This window comes from Bos mutus, chromosome 23, assembly GCF_027580195.1.
Source record: "Bos mutus isolate GX-2022 chromosome 23, NWIPB_WYAK_1.1, whole genome shotgun sequence".
Classification (NCBI taxonomy): domain Eukaryota; kingdom Metazoa; phylum Chordata; class Mammalia; order Artiodactyla; family Bovidae; genus Bos; species Bos mutus.
This window is the reverse complement of record NC_091639.1, coordinates 25,842,162-25,859,558: the sequence shown is the minus strand read 5'-3', so window position 1 is coordinate 25,859,558 and position 17,397 is coordinate 25,842,162. Positions and strand designations below refer to the sequence as shown.

The 17,397-nt window shown below is 40.1% G+C and overlaps 1 protein-coding gene across 2 annotated transcripts in view; it reads right to left on the bottom strand.

Annotated features, from left to right (window-relative positions):
- PKHD1 (PKHD1 ciliary IPT domain containing fibrocystin/polyductin) overlaps positions 1-17,397 on the bottom strand; it is a 457,080-nt gene that overhangs the window by 238,340 nt on the left and 201,343 nt on the right. For both annotated transcript variants that reach the window (XM_070360807.1, XM_070360808.1), the window contains 4 exons: positions 14,060-14,172; positions 12,510-12,615; positions 10,266-10,400; positions 2,567-2,702 (listed from right to left, as the gene is read on the bottom strand). In XM_070360807.1, coding sequence (XP_070216908.1) covers positions 2,567-2,702; positions 10,266-10,400; positions 12,510-12,615; positions 14,060-14,172 — 490 coding nt within the window. The remainder of the gene's footprint in view (positions 1-2,566; positions 2,703-10,265; positions 10,401-12,509; positions 12,616-14,059; positions 14,173-17,397) is intronic.

The following is a 17,397-nucleotide window of genomic DNA, read 5'->3' as shown; positions in this document are numbered from 1 at the left end:
GTCTGTGCTAGTCACTCAGTCGTGTCCAACTCTTTTTGACCCCATGGACTGTAGTCCGCCAGGCTCCTCTGTCCTCTGTCATCTCAAGGAAGGAATACAGGATTAGGTAGCCATTCCCTTCTCCAGGGGATCTTCCCAACCCCGGGATCAAACCCAGGTCTCCTCCCTTGTAGGCAGATTCTTTACCATCTGAGCCACCAGGAAAGCAACTTGTTGCTTATCTAACACCACATGCAGTTCTATAAGTCAGCTATATTGTATTTCTTTGCAACTTCTTAATCATAACTTGCTCTTTGAATTTTTTTTTGCATAGGCTATTCCTAATATGTAAAAACTTTTCTCTGCCTCTTCCTCTTGCAAACTTCTCTTCACCCTTCTAAATCCTGCTCAAGGTAATCTATGATAAAGTCTACCTGACCCCCTTCCTTGCTGTTGCCCTCATTGACCTTGCTCAATCCTCAAGTACTGGATTCATCATACTATTACATTCATTGGCTCAGACATTTATTCTTGTGCCTAGATGGAAAGCTCCTGGAAGACAAGAACTATGTGCTTTTCATCTCTGTACCACTCAGGTCCTTAAACAGAATCTGGACTAAATAGTTTTTAAACAAATGAAAGAGATGGCTTAGCCAAGGACATCCAGGGAGAAGAAATCAGAGCTCATAAGGAATATCTTGCTCCTTTTCAGTGTCTTATGAATGATATGAGACAGTGAAGCTTCTAACTGAGGAATTAATATTTGAAGTGATTGTCTTAAGGCATTTTTCATTCCTATTATTATTACTACAATCTTAAACTCAGATGCCACCCAAATAAAAACAGTTTTTGGCTCTGTCTATAGAGGGGGGATAAAAAGCAAAGTGGAGACTTACTGATTATTCATTTAATTAAAAAAGCAAACAATTATCTAAATTGGCAATTCAAACCACAAGAGCATATTTACTTGAACCACTTGGTTTGTCTGTTTACAACGATCAAATCAACTAGATTGCTCTCTAGTTCTTTCGCCTTAGCCCATGAGTTCTCCAAGGTATTTCTCACCACCTCTGAGATGTGGTTAACAAGTGAACAAGAATTCTTATGGTCTCTCTGTGTGTACAAAAAGCCTTGGGCTGTTGAAACCATAAGGTTCCTGAACTCTAGCTCTTTCAGGAAAGCTTGTATGTGTATTAGTTCATATCCATATGTATATCCATCCAACTCCATTCATTGATTTAATCAGTGAACCTACTGGGCACCAGACTACTGGTTACTAAGGATAAAACTCTGAGCAAAAGAGGTGTGATCAGATATAGAGAATAAACTAGTGGCTACCAGTGGGGAGAGGGACATGGGTAGGGCACAGTAAGGGAGAGGCTTAAGGCGTACAAACTACTATGTACAAAGTAAATTAGCTACAAGGATATATTGTACAGCACAGGGAAGATAGTCAATACTTTTAAGAACTTTAAATGGAGTGTAATCCATAAAAATATTGAATAACTATGTTGTACAGAAACTAATACAATATTGTAAATCAACTATACTTCAATATGAGAGAGAGCTGTGGTCCCTGCATTTGTGAAGCTCAGAATCCAGCAGAGACATGGAACTATCATAATAGAGTATGACAGGCACCAGGCAGGGAAAGGCCAGGGAGCTGCAAGAACCATATTGGGAGCACCTGGCCTCCTCTAGAATTTCTTTTAGGAGATTTGAGCAGTTCAGTCACTAAGTCATGTCCAACTCTGAGACCCCATGGACTGCAGCACACAAGGCTTCCCTGTCATTTACTATCTCCCAGAGTTTGCTCAAATTCATGTCCATTGATTCAGTGATGCTATTTAACCATCTTGTCCTCTGCCGCCCCCTTCTCCTCTTGCCTTCACCCTTTCCCAGCATCAGGGTCTTTTTCAATGAATCAGCTCTTCACATCAGGTGGCCAAAATATTGGAACTTCAGCATTAGTCCTTCCAGTGAATATTTAGGGTTGATTTCCTTTAGGATTGACTAGTTTGATCTCCCTGCTGTCCAAAGGACTCTCAAGAGTCTTCTCCAGCACCAGAAATTGAAAGCATCAATTCTTTGGTGCTCAGTCTTCTTCATGGTACAACTCTCATACTTGCACATGACTATTGGAAAAACCATAGCTTTGACTATACACACTTTTGTCAGCAAAGTGATGTTGATGTTTCTGCTTTTTAATATGCTGTCTAGGTTTGTCATAGCTTTCCTTCCAAGGAGCAAGCATCTTTTAATTTCATGGCTGCAGTCACCATCCACAGTGATTTTGGAGCCCAAGAAAATAAAATCTGTCACTGCTTCCATTTTTTTCCCCTTCTTTTGCCATGAAGTAATGGTTCCAGATGCCACAATTTTAGTTTTTTGAATGTTGAGTTTTAAACCAGGTTTTTCACTCTCCTCTTTCACCCTCATCAAGAAGATCTTTAGTTCCTCTTAAAGAAATCTCGTAAGTAAAAGAAATAATGATTCCCAATGGCTTTGACACTATTTATCACATTTATGTGCATACTGGACTTATTTACTAGTTTTATTATTTGTCTTATCTACTCAAACAACTTACCCTGTCCTTGGGAGCAGCCTGAACAGGTCCTGATGGCCACACAGTGAGTGAGATCAAAATTCACAAAGGTTGTGTTAGAAACTCTCAGTTCCCACCTTCTGGGAGATTTGATCCCAGCTGACATACACAGGTTTGCCTGTGATTTGGAAAGGGGATAAGGAAAGAAAAATAAGAGAACCGGCCAAATGAAATACAATTTTAATACATGAATAAAAGCAACTAAGTGAGTAAAAAGACAAGCTACAGACTAAGAGAAAATATTTGTAATGCACATACATATCACAAAGGATCACAATGCAATATCCTGCACACCTGTTAGAGGGTTAAATAAAAATTAGTGACAAAACAAACCCTGAGGAAGAAAAAAAAATAATTGAAATTTTCATACACTGCTGGTGGGAATGCAAAATGGCAAAAACACTGTGGAAAATTGTTTGGTACTTTTTAACAAAGTTAACATAATCTTATTATTGACCTAGGGGCTTCCCAAGTGGTGCTAGTGGTAAAGATCCTGCCTGACAATGCGGGAGCCGTAACAGACACAGGCTTTATCCCTGGGTCAGGAAGATCCCCTGGAGGAAGGCAAGACAACCCATTCCAATACTCTTGCCTGGAGAATTTCATGGACAAAAGAGCCTGGCAGGCTACAGTCCATGGGGTCTCAAAGAGTCAGACAGGACTGAAGCGACTTGGCATGCATGCACATATCACTGACCTAACAATTCAACTCCTAAGCATTTACTTTAGAGAAATGAAAACTTGCTGCTGCTGCTGCTGCTAAGCCGCTCTAGTCGTGTCCAACTCTGTGCGACACCACAGACAGCAGCCCACCAGGTTCCGCCGTCCCTGGGATTCTCCAGGCAAGAATACCAGAGTGGGTTGCCATTTCCTTCTCCAGTGCATGAAAGTGAAGAGTGAAAGTGAAGTCGCTCGGTCATGTCCGACTCTAGCGACCCCATGGACTGCAGCCTACCAGGTCCTCCATCTATGGGATTTTCCAGGCAAAAGTACTGGAGTGGAGAGCTATTGCCTTCTCCAATGAAAACTTAGGTTCATACAAAAGCCTTAAAAGATGGGTGAGACAATTTTATTTGTAGTCAATCACCAAATCTGGAAACAGTTCAAATGTCCTTCAACAAATGAATAAACTGTGGTACATCCATATAGTGGAATACTGTCCCCCACAATAATAAGGAATAAAATACTGTTTCTTGCAGCAAGCTAGATAAATACCAAAGGTATCTGCCAGTGAAAGAAGTCAGTCTCAAAAGGTTACATATTATGTTATCCCATTTGTATGACTGTTGAAAAGAAAAAGCTGCAGTGACAGGGAATAGATTAGTGACCTCCACGGGGATGTGAAAAGAAGGTGTAGCTACAGAGATGGAGCCAAAGGGAGGGCTTTTTCAGGCTGATGCAACTGTTCCATATCTTAGTGGTAGTTACATAAATCTACTCATATGTTAAAAAAATGGACATCAAAAAGTCCATTTTACTGTATGTCGATATAAAAAAATAAATATTAAAAAGTCTAAAAAACAACAAAAACTGCTTCCAGGATTTCCTGTAAAACCTCTTCAACAAACACCATCTAATCAAGCTGTTACTGCCTCACTCTTTCACTGCCCAAAATAGATGTATGTTGAGGATCACCAGAAACTGTCAAGAGTCTCCACCTGGAAGACAGCGAGAAAAAGAAACAAACAGGAGAAACAAAACCCAGTGGAGACAATGCCAGTATAGAAATCAGAAGGGAAACTTAATAACACCAGCGAAATAAGACTATCATGTTCATGAAAGAAGAAGCCTAAAAAGAAATTTTTCAGAAAAAAAATAATAGGAGAGTAGAATTAATACATTAAATAGAAAAAAACATCTAAGAAAGTAGGATAAAAAGGCAACGGGAAATCAGAGAGAAATTACGAAGATTACAAAAGTAATTCAGGAAAGCTAATATCAAAATAATGAGTTTAAATAAAACAGAAAATATAGAGGACATAATTATCAAAGAAATAAGTAAAGAAAATTTCCCAAAAGGAAAGGATATGACTTTGCAGACTGAAAAGTCCTGCCCACTGCCTAGCAGAGTGGTTAGAAGAAAAAGCCATAGCAAAGTTACATCATACTGAAATTACAAATACCAGGGACAAGGATGAGATCCCAAAAATCTCCAAAGAGGAAAAACTAATAGGTTACATATAAAAGACTTAGAATTAGAGTATCTATAAACTGGGTTTTTTGTGTGTTTTTTTGCAAAGTCACTCAGCTATATACATTTGTGTTGTTTAGCCACTAAGTCATGTCTGACCGTTTTGCGATCCCATGGACTGTAGCCCACCAGGCTCCTCTCTCTATGGGATTTACCCAGCAAAAATATTGGAGTAGGTTTCCATTTCTTTCTCCAGGGGATCTTCCTGACCCAGGGGTCAAACCAAATCTCCTGCATTGCAGGCAGATTCTTTACCATTGAGCCACTGGGGAAGTCCTCCAGTTACATATACATCCCTTTTAAAATTACTTTCCATTATGGTTTATCACAGGATATTGAATACAGTTCCCTGTTTATCCATCCTATATATGGTTTCCATGAAGCATCTAAAAACCCTTTAACTTCAGGACTAGAAGATAGAAGACGATGAAGCATCAACTCCAAAGCATCAAGGCAAAGTGAACTCCAACCTAGTGGTCTATAGTAACAACCTTCCAAGAACGGGGTCTCCATTTTTAGGTCAAAATCTTTACCTTCCACAGACCATCAGTTTAAAAAGTTGCCATAGGCTAAAACAATGAGAGTTAAATCAGAAAAGAGGAAGATGGGGCAAATAGGAACAAGAATACTACAGAGACATGAAGAAATTCTACAGAATGTTGGTCAAGAGAAATTCCAAGACCTAGCTCTGAAACACTTTTTGCAAACCGGTGGTACAAGTTAAACACTTGGGATTGTGTGGGGTTTGGCATCATCCACTAAAGCTAAAGGGCCAGCCTCTGAGCCAGCAGTTTTAAAATCTGGCACATACTCAACAGATATGCATATAGAAGATTGTTCATAACATCTTTCTCTGTAATAACCCTAAACTGGAAACAGGCAAATGTCCAGCAATAGCAACATGGCTTTAAAAACTATGATACAGTCCATAAAAGAACTGATGCTTTCGAATTGTGGTGCTGGAGAAGACTCTTGAGAGTCCCTTGGACTTCAAGGAGATCAAACCAGTCAATCCTAAATGAAATCAATCCTGAATATTCACTGAGAGGACTGATGTTGAAGCTGAAGCTCCAATACTTTGGCCACCTGATGCAACGAGACGACTTATTGGAAAAGACCCTGATTCTGGGAAAGATTGAAGACAGGAGGAGAAAGGGATGACAGATAACAAGATGGTTGGGTGGCATCACTGACACAATGGATATGAGTTTGAGCAAACTCTGGGAGATGGTAAAGGACAGGGAAGCCTGGTGTGCTGCAGACCATGGGGTTGCAAACAGTTGGACATGACTTATTGACTGAACAACAACAATGACATAACAATTGGAAGAATAAATTATTGAAACAGATAAAAACATGAATGAATCTCACAGACATAATAATATGCCAAAGAAGCCAGGCACATTAGAGTTGCACGATGTATGATTCCATTTACATAAAGTTCAAAAACAGATTGGAAATTAACCTATACTTGAGAAGTCTGAATAATGGTTCTCCTTTGGCTGGGGGGTAGGGGTTGGGGTTAACTGGGAGCAGACATTAGGGGTTTTAGAGGAACTGATGATGTTCTATTTCTAGATCTGGGTGGTGTGCATGTGATTTTGCTTTACAAAAATTCATAGAGCGCTTCACTTGTGATCTGTGCACTTTTCCCCATAAATGTCATATTTCCATGAAACATCTGTTTTAAAAAGTAGAACAAATACTAGAGAAAAGTAATGAATGAGACGAGAGGGTGAAGGAGTTAAAGAAGTTTAAGGTCCTTGCATGGCTCAGGTGAAGTTTAACAGTGCCAATGTAATTAAAACTTTGTGAAGATGAGCAGGCGTGTCACAAATTTAAGTCCAAGAACCTATATGATTTTAACAGAATGAATAACTTTCAAATGAGTGTATATTAAAAAAGATATTATTCAATGCAAGACAAATCAAGTTTTAAAAGTAGGGAAAAAAGCATAGATAATGAATTCCAAACTGAAAGCACAAGATAAAATGGTAGAAATAAATGCAAATATATGGGAGACATCAGCATGTGGATGGTAATTGAAACCACTAGAGAAAATGAGATTTCTCCCAGGGAGAGCAAGTATATGTAGAAAAGAAGGAGACCTAGGATGGAATTTAGAGAAACAAAAAGATGAAAGTTCTAAATTGAGGAAGACAGATCCACCAGTGAAAATGAAAAGTAACCCTGAGAGAAATAGAATGAAGCAACCTCAGCAGCATTTTCCCGAATAAGATTTTTTTTTAAGTAGTATCATTTGCTTGAATGAATTACAATAACAGCAAAAAGGCAACCATCGTACAGATACTTCCAAAAGTGGGGTGATCATAATTTATATCCAAATCAGGACATCTTGGAGACTGTGGAAGGGGGTGCTAATTAAAAGCAAGGCTAGGACAGCAGAATAAACAAACCACAATGACCAAGCTTGGATGTATAGTGATGGTTTGCACACCTCTTTTTCTTGCATAATAAAGCCATTCTCACTGAAAATTATTCTACTCATCTCAATACCAAGGTGATGTTGGGTATGAAAGTACCAACATAAACAAATATGTCTAATGGGAAAAAATCCTTTCTAATAAACAATTTTTCCAGAAACTAGTGTTTGTTTTAAAACATGACTCACTGATCATTGTGTGTCACCAAAACAGGCAGGTGGAAGGTCTGAGAATGATTAAGCCAAAGTGTCTGAAATTTTTAATTCTAAAGAAATGGCAGATTTGAAAGAAAGAGGCTAAAGTCAGATTTCTACAACCAAAGAGAGGTTGGCATCCTTTTTAAAAAAAAAAAAAAACAACTAATACAATTTTATACAGCAATAAAGCAGTTCCCAAATAAATCTGAGCAATAGTGTGCTAAATAAAGATTTATAGATTTTTCGTTTGTTTGTTTTTAACCCTAGAACTTTGCAAAGACTTTAACGGGTTAATACGCAATGTGAATTTCAGAGGATGGGAGGGACAGTAAACAGCATGTGTATGTGTGTGTACGCTCAGTCACTCAGTCTTTTCTGACTCTTTGGGACCTTGCAGACTGTAGCCTGCCAGGCTCCTCTGTCCATGGAATTTTCCAGGCAAGAATACTGGAGAGGGCTGCCATTTCCTACTCCAGGGGATCTTCCCAATCCTGGGATCGAACCTGCGTCTTCTGTGTCTCCTACCTTGGCAGGCAGACTTTTTACCACGGTGCCTAGCACATCCTATATGTAATTAACCTAAGAATCTTCCTTTTCTCAGACCCTCTCTTGGAACTAGCCTTCCATGGAAAACACTTCAGAGAATATTGGAGTAAGCACTAATAAATACTTTGTGCCAAGGCCATTTTCCCATATGTAATTAAATGAATATTGGACCAGGCATGATATCCAGGTGTCCAAGCTCTACAATACTGGGCATGATCTTGGGTTCTCATATGGCTTCTCAAAGCTTCCATTTCTGTACCTGTAAATTCAGGAGTTCTAACTAGATCCTCTCTTAGGTATTATTTATCTCTAATATTACATGACTTTATGTTTTATTGGGATATAGTTGCTTTACAATATTGTGTTAGTTTCTGCTGTACAATGAATTGAATCACTTATATGTATACATATATTCCTCCCTCTTGGATCTCCTTTCCACCCCCTCCCCATCCCACCCTTCTAGGTCACCACGGAACACTGAGCTGAGCTCCCTGCATATACGAGTGATCTACTTTACACGTGATAGTGTATATATGGCAACCCCAATCTCCCAACCCATCCCACTCTCCCTTTACCTCTGTGCCCACATGTTCTCTACATCTGCATCTTTTTTCCTGCCCTGCAAATAGGTTCATCTGTTCCACTCTTCTAGAGTCCACATGTATGCATCAATTTATAACATTTTTCTCTTTCTGACTTATTTCATCCTCTATGACAACCTCTAGGTCCATCCATGTCTCTACAAATGGCCCAGTTTCATTTTTAATAGCTGACTAATATTCCATTGTGTATATGTGATAATGTCATACATATACACAATAAATTGCATGGCTTTAAGATTCAGATGCCTAACTAAGACCTAGATCATGCCTATAAAAAATTGTTTAACATTTTCCATCCAAGGACTTTGGTCCTGCACTTACTTGTTAAGAGACTGAGAAGTTCTCAGCTGTATTGCATCGCTGGTGAATTATACCCCAGGGGTGAGATTATATTTGTTATGATAAGCACCCTTTTGTCATAATCTGAATCTTAATTTATGTCACTCTTCCACTAATTATGATGTCTATTTAGCATCAATTAAGATGTCGTGACATTAATTTGCCAGGACACTTGGTTCTTCAGCTTGATGGGCGTTTTGTTTTTAGCATCTTCTCTAAGGTTGTTTCTGAGAAATTTATGGGCCTTAGGTCAAACTGCATCACAGAATCTAAATCTGGATCTCATCTCTCTTGAAAACTAAGGAACTTGAACCGAAGAATCATCTCTCAAGGTGGTAATCTTTTCAGAGAAAAGGAAAAACTGGCAGGTATTTCCCTCCTAAAAACAAGGATTCGGAAGAGAAAGAAGGAAGGAAGCTGGAGAATTAAACGTAGGAAAATGTAGCTTAATAAGAAAGTGATTTTTTAAACTCAATATTGGTATCTGTAGTTATGAATCATCAAAGGAAGCAGCAAAGTAAAAACTTATCACTTAAATGTCAGTTCGTCAAAGCATTCAGGAATGAGCTAAAGAGAACACTCTTCTTGGTCCCCAGAAGTACTCTAGGTCCCCTCCATCTATGATTATTCTGAACTGTGACACTAAAACGCATGTAACTCCTTCAAGAAAAAGAACGAAGGGACTCATTATAGGTCGGAAACCAATGGCAGCCATGGACTTCCCTTGAGAACTAGTACTTCTTACCCAAGAAGTCCTCAGCTCAGCTACATTCTTGTCCCCTGGCCATGCAGTGGTGGGGAAGTCATCCATAGTTTGATGTTTATCACATAGATACACACTGAGGTAAATATTAGGGGATCACTTAAGAAACCCTAGTAAACTACAGCAAACAACACAAATTTATATCACCATTTTTTTTATGGGAGGGGGCCCTAAATAGAGTAAGAACCCTATGAACAAAATGTTGATGTTGAAACTTGGCAAACCACAGTCCATAAAGACGAAATGGACTCACATTATTTCATAAACTTTGTGAGGTTAGAGTAAATGAACCTAAAATTATTAGACTTTTTAATTGGTGTGGATAAAAACCCTAAATCGCAACCAGATAAGAGTTCTGTGAGCCACTCAGGGCTTTTGTGATTTATATGAACACAACACACCGAAATCTTATGTGTGCTTGAATTTTATGATAAATATCACCACTGCTACAAATCAAAGAATCCTCTAACTTTGACCAACTAAACACAAGATTTGCTAAAGAATTCTATTAAAACTACATATCCTGAATCATCAAAGGACCCAGAACATATGATTCTGTTTTGATGAACAACTTAAAAGAATCACATGAAGGCACTTACCTTGTGGGCAAAATGACCCAGTAGTAAGCTGTCAGTAATTGATGTATTTGCATCACTTTCCAAGACATCAATTCCAAAATCTCTGCATGCATAAACCTGGAAGTTTTTCAGGTGAAGATTGCTACTTCTAAAAATCTATAAAAGCAACAATATACGTTATGTCAAAGGTCTGAGGCTCAGCTTTTCTTGCAGATTTCCTGTAGCTTCTTTAATTATTGATTAAGTACAAATGAGTGTGCTATATCATATTTAAGCTGCTTTTGTCCATCAATATCTGTGCAGGCAACCCAAAGTTGCCGTGAGGTCAGCATTAACTAGCCCCCTTTGTAACATCCCCTCTGCGCTTTTCATTTTTCTTCCTAACAACTGAGGCATTATAAAGGTCAATGTGAATTCTTCATGTATTTAAAATAAGCTTGCAACTGTCAAATTACACAAAATTAATGGAGAAAAACAAAACATCCAGGAACTCCAGTACTTAATATTTACCTCAGTGTTATTAACTAAGATTGTCAAACACTTGCAAATATGAAATAAGTAATTCAGCATGACTATAGATTCAAAATACATTCTCTGTGTATACAGCTTAGGTTAGTGGCTCCAAACAAGGATCAAGGATTAACCAAACACGCTTGTTAGAGTTGAAAGAATTACACTAGCTTGGGGAACCCAGGCCTAAGTTTTTAACCTGGCACTGATATTAGCTAATTATGTGATCTTCAGCAAGACTTTTTACTTCTCCCAGCTCTCAGTTCAACCATTTTGAAAATCAGGGTGGAGGTCAGGACTGCCAGTTAAACTTATACAGTCACCCCTCTGTTTATTAAATAGGGCCATGTTTACATTTGTATCTTCAAGTGGGAGTCTCCTATTAAATAAGGCCAAGGTAAACTTTCATGCATTGGAGAAGGAAATGGCAACCCACTCCAGTGTTCTTGCCTGGAGAATCCCAGGGACAGGGGAGCCTGGTGGGCTGCCGTCTACGGGGTCGCACAGAGTCGGACACGACTGAAGCGACACAGCAGCAGCAACCTTGATTTACCATAGGTTAGTGCTTTTACTTGTCAATCAGTTTTTGTGCTTGACTTTTCAAGAAAACTGAATAGCTTGCATTTCCCACTCTACCTTTTATAGAATGATAGATCTTTGAAGACACAGAGGTCTGTGTAAACAATATAGCTATGATCTGAACAAATTTGACAACAGTTTTTACTTCATTACAGGCATCAGACCCTCTGGAAGGTACAAATTGTCTCTCTGCATAAGAGGGATTTGTCCCCACTATATTCACTGTGCTAATGAGAAACAAAGTACTTTATCAAATTTAATGAAAACAAAATATTTAGTACAACTGGGATTCTTCCTGTTAGCTACCCCAATTTTGTATCTTGTACAAAATTTCCCCCCATCTATGATCATTTTCCTTATGTTGAATATGTGAAATAAATACCTAACCTTCTTACTGTGACTTAATTATATGTTTTATTCTATTTTCTGCATGTCCTGTAGATGTATCTCTTCATCTTTGTATCTTAGGCTCCATATTTCTCCATGGCAGAGACCAAATGTATGTAATTTTCTCTGTGTAACACCAAATAGAGACCCTGGATAATTTTTACATGGTATTGGTAATAGTGAGCATACAAAGCTTTCTTATAAGAAGTCACTGCAATAAAGAAAAGTAAATGAGTTAACACTAACATTTTCTTTCAAAGAAAATAAAATTTGGCCCATTGGTAAAGGGGAGAATGCCACTTTGACCTGGAATTTTTGTGTTTCATTGATGAACAGCACTTTTTCTTATGACTGAAAGCGGATGTTAGGTATCAAGCACACAACTTTTGCAGTCTGGACTCTGCACCTGATTTTGCTACTAACAAACGGTGTGACCCTTGGCAAATCCCTTTACTTTCTGAGCCTTAACTTTTCCCCAAATAAGCATGTGAGGGGAAGAATAGATGACCTCCTTTGATTCTTCTTGGTTGCAAATCTCTACGATTCTGTTGTTCCGTATTAGAGCTTCTGAAAAGTCACCACAGAGGCAATGGACAAACCTTGGCTTTCTGATGAGGAATCTGTTCATTCAACAACTATTTGACACACACACCTATGATGCTGTTGGCTCCTTAAAGCTTGCGATAATATAGCAATCCTCCCCCAGAAACCAATCATCACCTTTTAAGTACAGATGCAGAATAAGAAAATGAATGACATTTCTAACTTTAAAAAATTAAAGAAACATACCTGGGCACCACCTGCACTTCCCCAAACTGTGAAATTCTGGAACAGGGTGGAGCCAGCGCTATTATCCCAAGGAGGCTGGAATTTAGGGTATACAAAGAGACCAGACCTGGGGAGAAAGATAAAGAGTGAAATTTGGCTGATTTCTGCATTCCATATGTCCCACTCATTGGAAAATATAAAACTGAAGATACTGAATAAGGGAATAAGTGAGACTGAAGACGAGGTCTTCTCTCTGAGGGTCACTGCCCATCCCTCAGCCTTTCTTTCTGTGACCCTCTGTGACCTGCTCCTGGATCTCAACAAGGTGCAGGTTGCCCTGGTGCTATTCCATTCCATCAGCCCCTGTAAATTCTATCAGCTCCTTCCTAGGAACCTGGACACCCCTGACTAGCCCTACAGAGCCCCACTCTTCCATCAGCCTTCTTCTAGATCCACCCCTTTGCTGAGGAAGCCATATACCAGAGCCTATAACCCGTGCAACTTTTGTGCTTCTCCCTGAAATGGCCTAGCATTGTGGCATTTTTGGATACCTTCTCCCCTCATATCCCAGGGTTGCTGAAAGCTGCTAGATAAAAAAACTTCACTATCTTAATAATAATTTCATGACACATGTACTGATCCTACCTCAGCCAGCACTTCAACATGGCTGAACAATGGTGCTTAATCCTCATTCTAGTCTGCTTATAATTTCCCATCAGTACAATATTGTCTCACTATTACTAATGTAACTATTATCAGAATCATTTATATTGAGGAATTCCCTGGAGGTCCAGTGGTTAGCATTCTGCACTTTCACTGCTGAGGTTGCAGATTCAATCCCTGGTCAGGGAAACAAGATCACACAAGCCACACAACACAGCCAAAAATAATAATATCAATAATAAATTGTTTAATAGAATTATTTCTATCAACTATTGAGTTCTTACCATATTCCAGATGTTCTCTTAGGTGTATAACATAAGTCATCTCTAATTTTCAAATCAAACTTTCAATAGAGATGTGGCCCTATTTTACAAATAAAGGTCTGACTCTTTAGACAAAAGCAAGTTACTCAAAGTCCAGCTCTGAATCAAGTCCCGACTGACTCTGAAGCTCACATTTTCCTTACTTTTCTACCATGGTTCCCAGTCCTTGCTCTTAGCAGATGACTGCATCCTCTAAATAGCAAAGACCTTGAACTAGTCACTGACATCTCACAGTGTGCAAGTCACAGGCAAAGAGCCTCTTCTCCAAACCTCGTCTCCCCACTCAGCTCCTGAGCTCAGGCATTCTGGCCTCCCAAGTGCCCCCAGTCTCTTGGGAGTTTAATTCATTTCTCTATGAAATTGTTCTCTGGCCACAAAAGGCGTCCTGTGTCCTGTGCCCCCTCAAATGACCTCTCTCTCTGTTCCCTTTCCCTTCACCACCAAACTTATGACCGAAGATGCTCACTCAGATATATCATCAAATCTTACATGGATGCCAAGCATTATTCAACCTTCTCTATGAGTCTTCTACAAAAAAAAAAAAAAAGTTACACCCAAAATGTAGATGAACTTCCCCAAAGTTACCTTGTACAAGAATGTGCACTATTCCGTGTAAATGAGAGAAGTGGAGCTTGGGATGTTTGGTTGGTCACAAGATGAAAAAAGTAGCCATAACCAGCAGCAAACACCCTGTTTCCCTGCAGAAATTAAATATAGTTTAATCATAGTTAGTCCATTACAATAAGGCCGCTGGAAACACTTTTAAATGTGCTCATTCTTCTTTCTCACTTAATTCCTACCAAGTCATATTGATATACCTTGATCATACATTCATTCTGAAAAACAAGCTGTGGGGTGTGTGTGTAGGTTTGCGTATGTATAATGGAATATCACTCAGCCAGTAAAAAGAATGAAATCATCTCATTTGCAGCAACATAGATGAACCTAGAGATTATCATACTAAGCCAAGTAAGTCAGAGAGAAAGACAAACACCATACGGTCTCACTTACATGTGGAATCTCAAATACAACACCAGTGAGTATATCTTTGAAAGAGAAACAGATTCACAGACATAGAGAACAGACTTCTGGTTGCCAAGGGGGTAGAGGGGTGGGAGAGGATAGACTGGAAGTTTGGGATTAGCAGATGCAAACCATTATATGCAAGATGAATTAACAACAAGGTGCTACTGTATAGCACAGGGGACTGTATTCAATATCCTGTGCTAGATTGCAATGGAAAAGAATGTGAAAAAGAACATCAAGATGTATAACTGAGTCACTTTGCTGTAGAGAAGAGATTAAACAGAACACTGTAAATCAAAACAAATATATCCTCATTCCTCCTCCTCCAGGCAGTTCAACTGGACTTTAATTGCCCCACCTCAATAGCTGGAATCTCATGTTAACACATCCTTGTAAATTTCCACAGTGACGAGCTTACTTGTATCACCTAATCCAAGCTCTTCTCTTTGTTATGTGAAAAACACTTGGGGCCAAAGGCCTTCCTAAAGCCAAGTCTCCACAAAGAGTTCTCTCTGATCCTCTGAACAAATCCCTGATTTGACTACGGCTGAAGGCCAGTAATAGCACTATCCATGCCTTAGCTCTGAGACAGCAGCTGCTGCTGCTGCTGCTAAGTCGCTTCAGTTGTGTCCAACTCTGTGCGACCCCATAGATGGCAGCCCACCAGGCTCCCCCATCCCTGGGATTCTCCAGGCAAGAACACTGGAGTGGGTTGCCATTTCCTTCTCCAATGCAGGAAAGTGAAAAGTGAAAGTGAAGTCGCTCAGTCGTGTCCGACTCTTAGAGACCCCATGGACTGTAGCCTACCAGGCTCCTCCATCCATGGGATTTTCCAGGCAAGAGTACTGGAGTGGGTTGCCACTACCTTCTCCACTGAGACACAGCTGCTGAGTTCAAATACAACTCAAATCCCCTCAAGGTACTCTTGTCACCATTCAATCATTTCAATCACCTGTAATTCTTGATAAGATTTACCTTCTAAATAATTTAATGCCTTTTATATGCTCATGTACTCTTGCCTGGAGAATCCCGTGGATGGAGGAGCCTGGTAGGCTACAGTCCACAGGGTTGCAAAGAGTCGGACACGACTGAGCGACTTCACTTCACTTCATGCTCATATAAAACCTAAATTCTCCAATTGATGATATGAGTTTGGGGCTGTAATTCTGAGCAAACAACACAATGAGCTTATTTTTATATAATTCAATTAAATACCTGCAAATATCCATCATTATATAGTATATTTTAAGACAGAGTAGAAAGCCAACTCCCTAAAGAGTGTAATACTGGACACAGAGGTACTTTGCTTGGTTATATCCAATGTTTACAAAAATGTGCATTTTATTGCACCATTTTAAAACCAGGAGACTTGAGATAAAAACTCAGACACTTTTTAAAAAAAAATTTGAGCCCAACTCCTGTGGGATAGCCATAGATTAGCTGGAGCTAAGAAAAGCCTGCTGTCTTGGACTATGGATGACTCTGCCATGCATGCTGCTAAGTCACTCAGTCACGCTCTACTCTTTAAAACCCTATGGGCTGTAGTTGGCCAGGCTCCTCTGTCCATGGGATTCTCTAGGCAAGAACACTGGAGTGGGTTGCCATGCCCTCCTCCAAGGGATCTTCCCAACCCAGGGATTGAACCCACGTCTCTTATGTCTCCTGCATTGGAAGGTGGATTCTTTACCACAAGAACACCTGGGAAGTCCCCACCTGGAAAGTCCCCACCTTTCCTGCTTCAGTTCTTTATGATATCAGGCTGATCCCTGTAGCCACTGACTTTACAACCTCTTAACCCCAGGCAATAGTCAATGCTATGTGGGCTATTCTGTTTTAGTGGGAGGAATGAACAGCCAACAGATCAGGATGCTAGATACATCCTATGTACTTGTGGGCATCTGTCCTGTCCCATGGGAACCCAGAGAAGGAAAGCCAGGGAACAAGCTGCCCAGTCTCAGCTCTACACCTTGTGTGACAGGGGTAAAGGGAGCCCTGAAATAGGATGTTTTAAAACCAACAATACTCAACTCCTGGTGTATGCGAAAGGAGAAACCAGTGCCCCAGCCCCTGGAGGTTGCTGGCTTCTGGAGAAGTGTGAGTGAAGGCCAGAACTGACCCTGAGATGGGAGGCCTGGCAGGGAGACAACACTGCTGGGACCTGGTAGGTGGGCCAGGGCTTACTGACATAATCATAGGTGCCGTTTCCTGAACATCAGCCTCTCATCCACTGGGGGCGCTGAAGGCTCGCTCACTCCGGGGATTTGGATCCCACCAGCCAGGACTTTTTCACTCCGCCACAGAACACCTTCTTTATCTGTGCACCAGAGGCCCATTCTCTACTGCACTTCATTCTTTTGGATTCTGAGCTCTTCTTCCACTTCCTGAAGCCACTTAAAATTCCAATCATATATCTTTCCACATGCCAAAAGTGACTTTTGGATATCATTGAATATGAAGCTGAATCACTATTAAAGATGCTAACGTGACTTCAGGGGACCTGGGCCATCTTTAAGACCCCAATTATCTTGGGGGGCTGGGCGAGTCTGGAGCTGTAGTTGTCAGCTAGGATGATATTGTTCCCCAGAGAGCATGTGGAAATCTCTGGAGACAGTTTCTGTTGTCACAACTCAGAAAGAGAGGGGTTTTACTAGCATTAATTTGACAGAAATCAGGAATGCTGGTTTATAGAGGACAGGCTCTCACAACCAAAGAATTTTATGGCCCCAAATGTTATGGCCCCAAATACTCTCTTGCTCAAAGTCACTCAGTTGCATCTGATTCTTCACAACCCCATGGACTATAGCCCGCCACGCTCCTCTGTCCATGGAGTTCTCCCAGTAAAGAATATTAGAGTGGGTAACCATTCTCTTCTCTAGGGGATCTTCCCAACCCAGGGA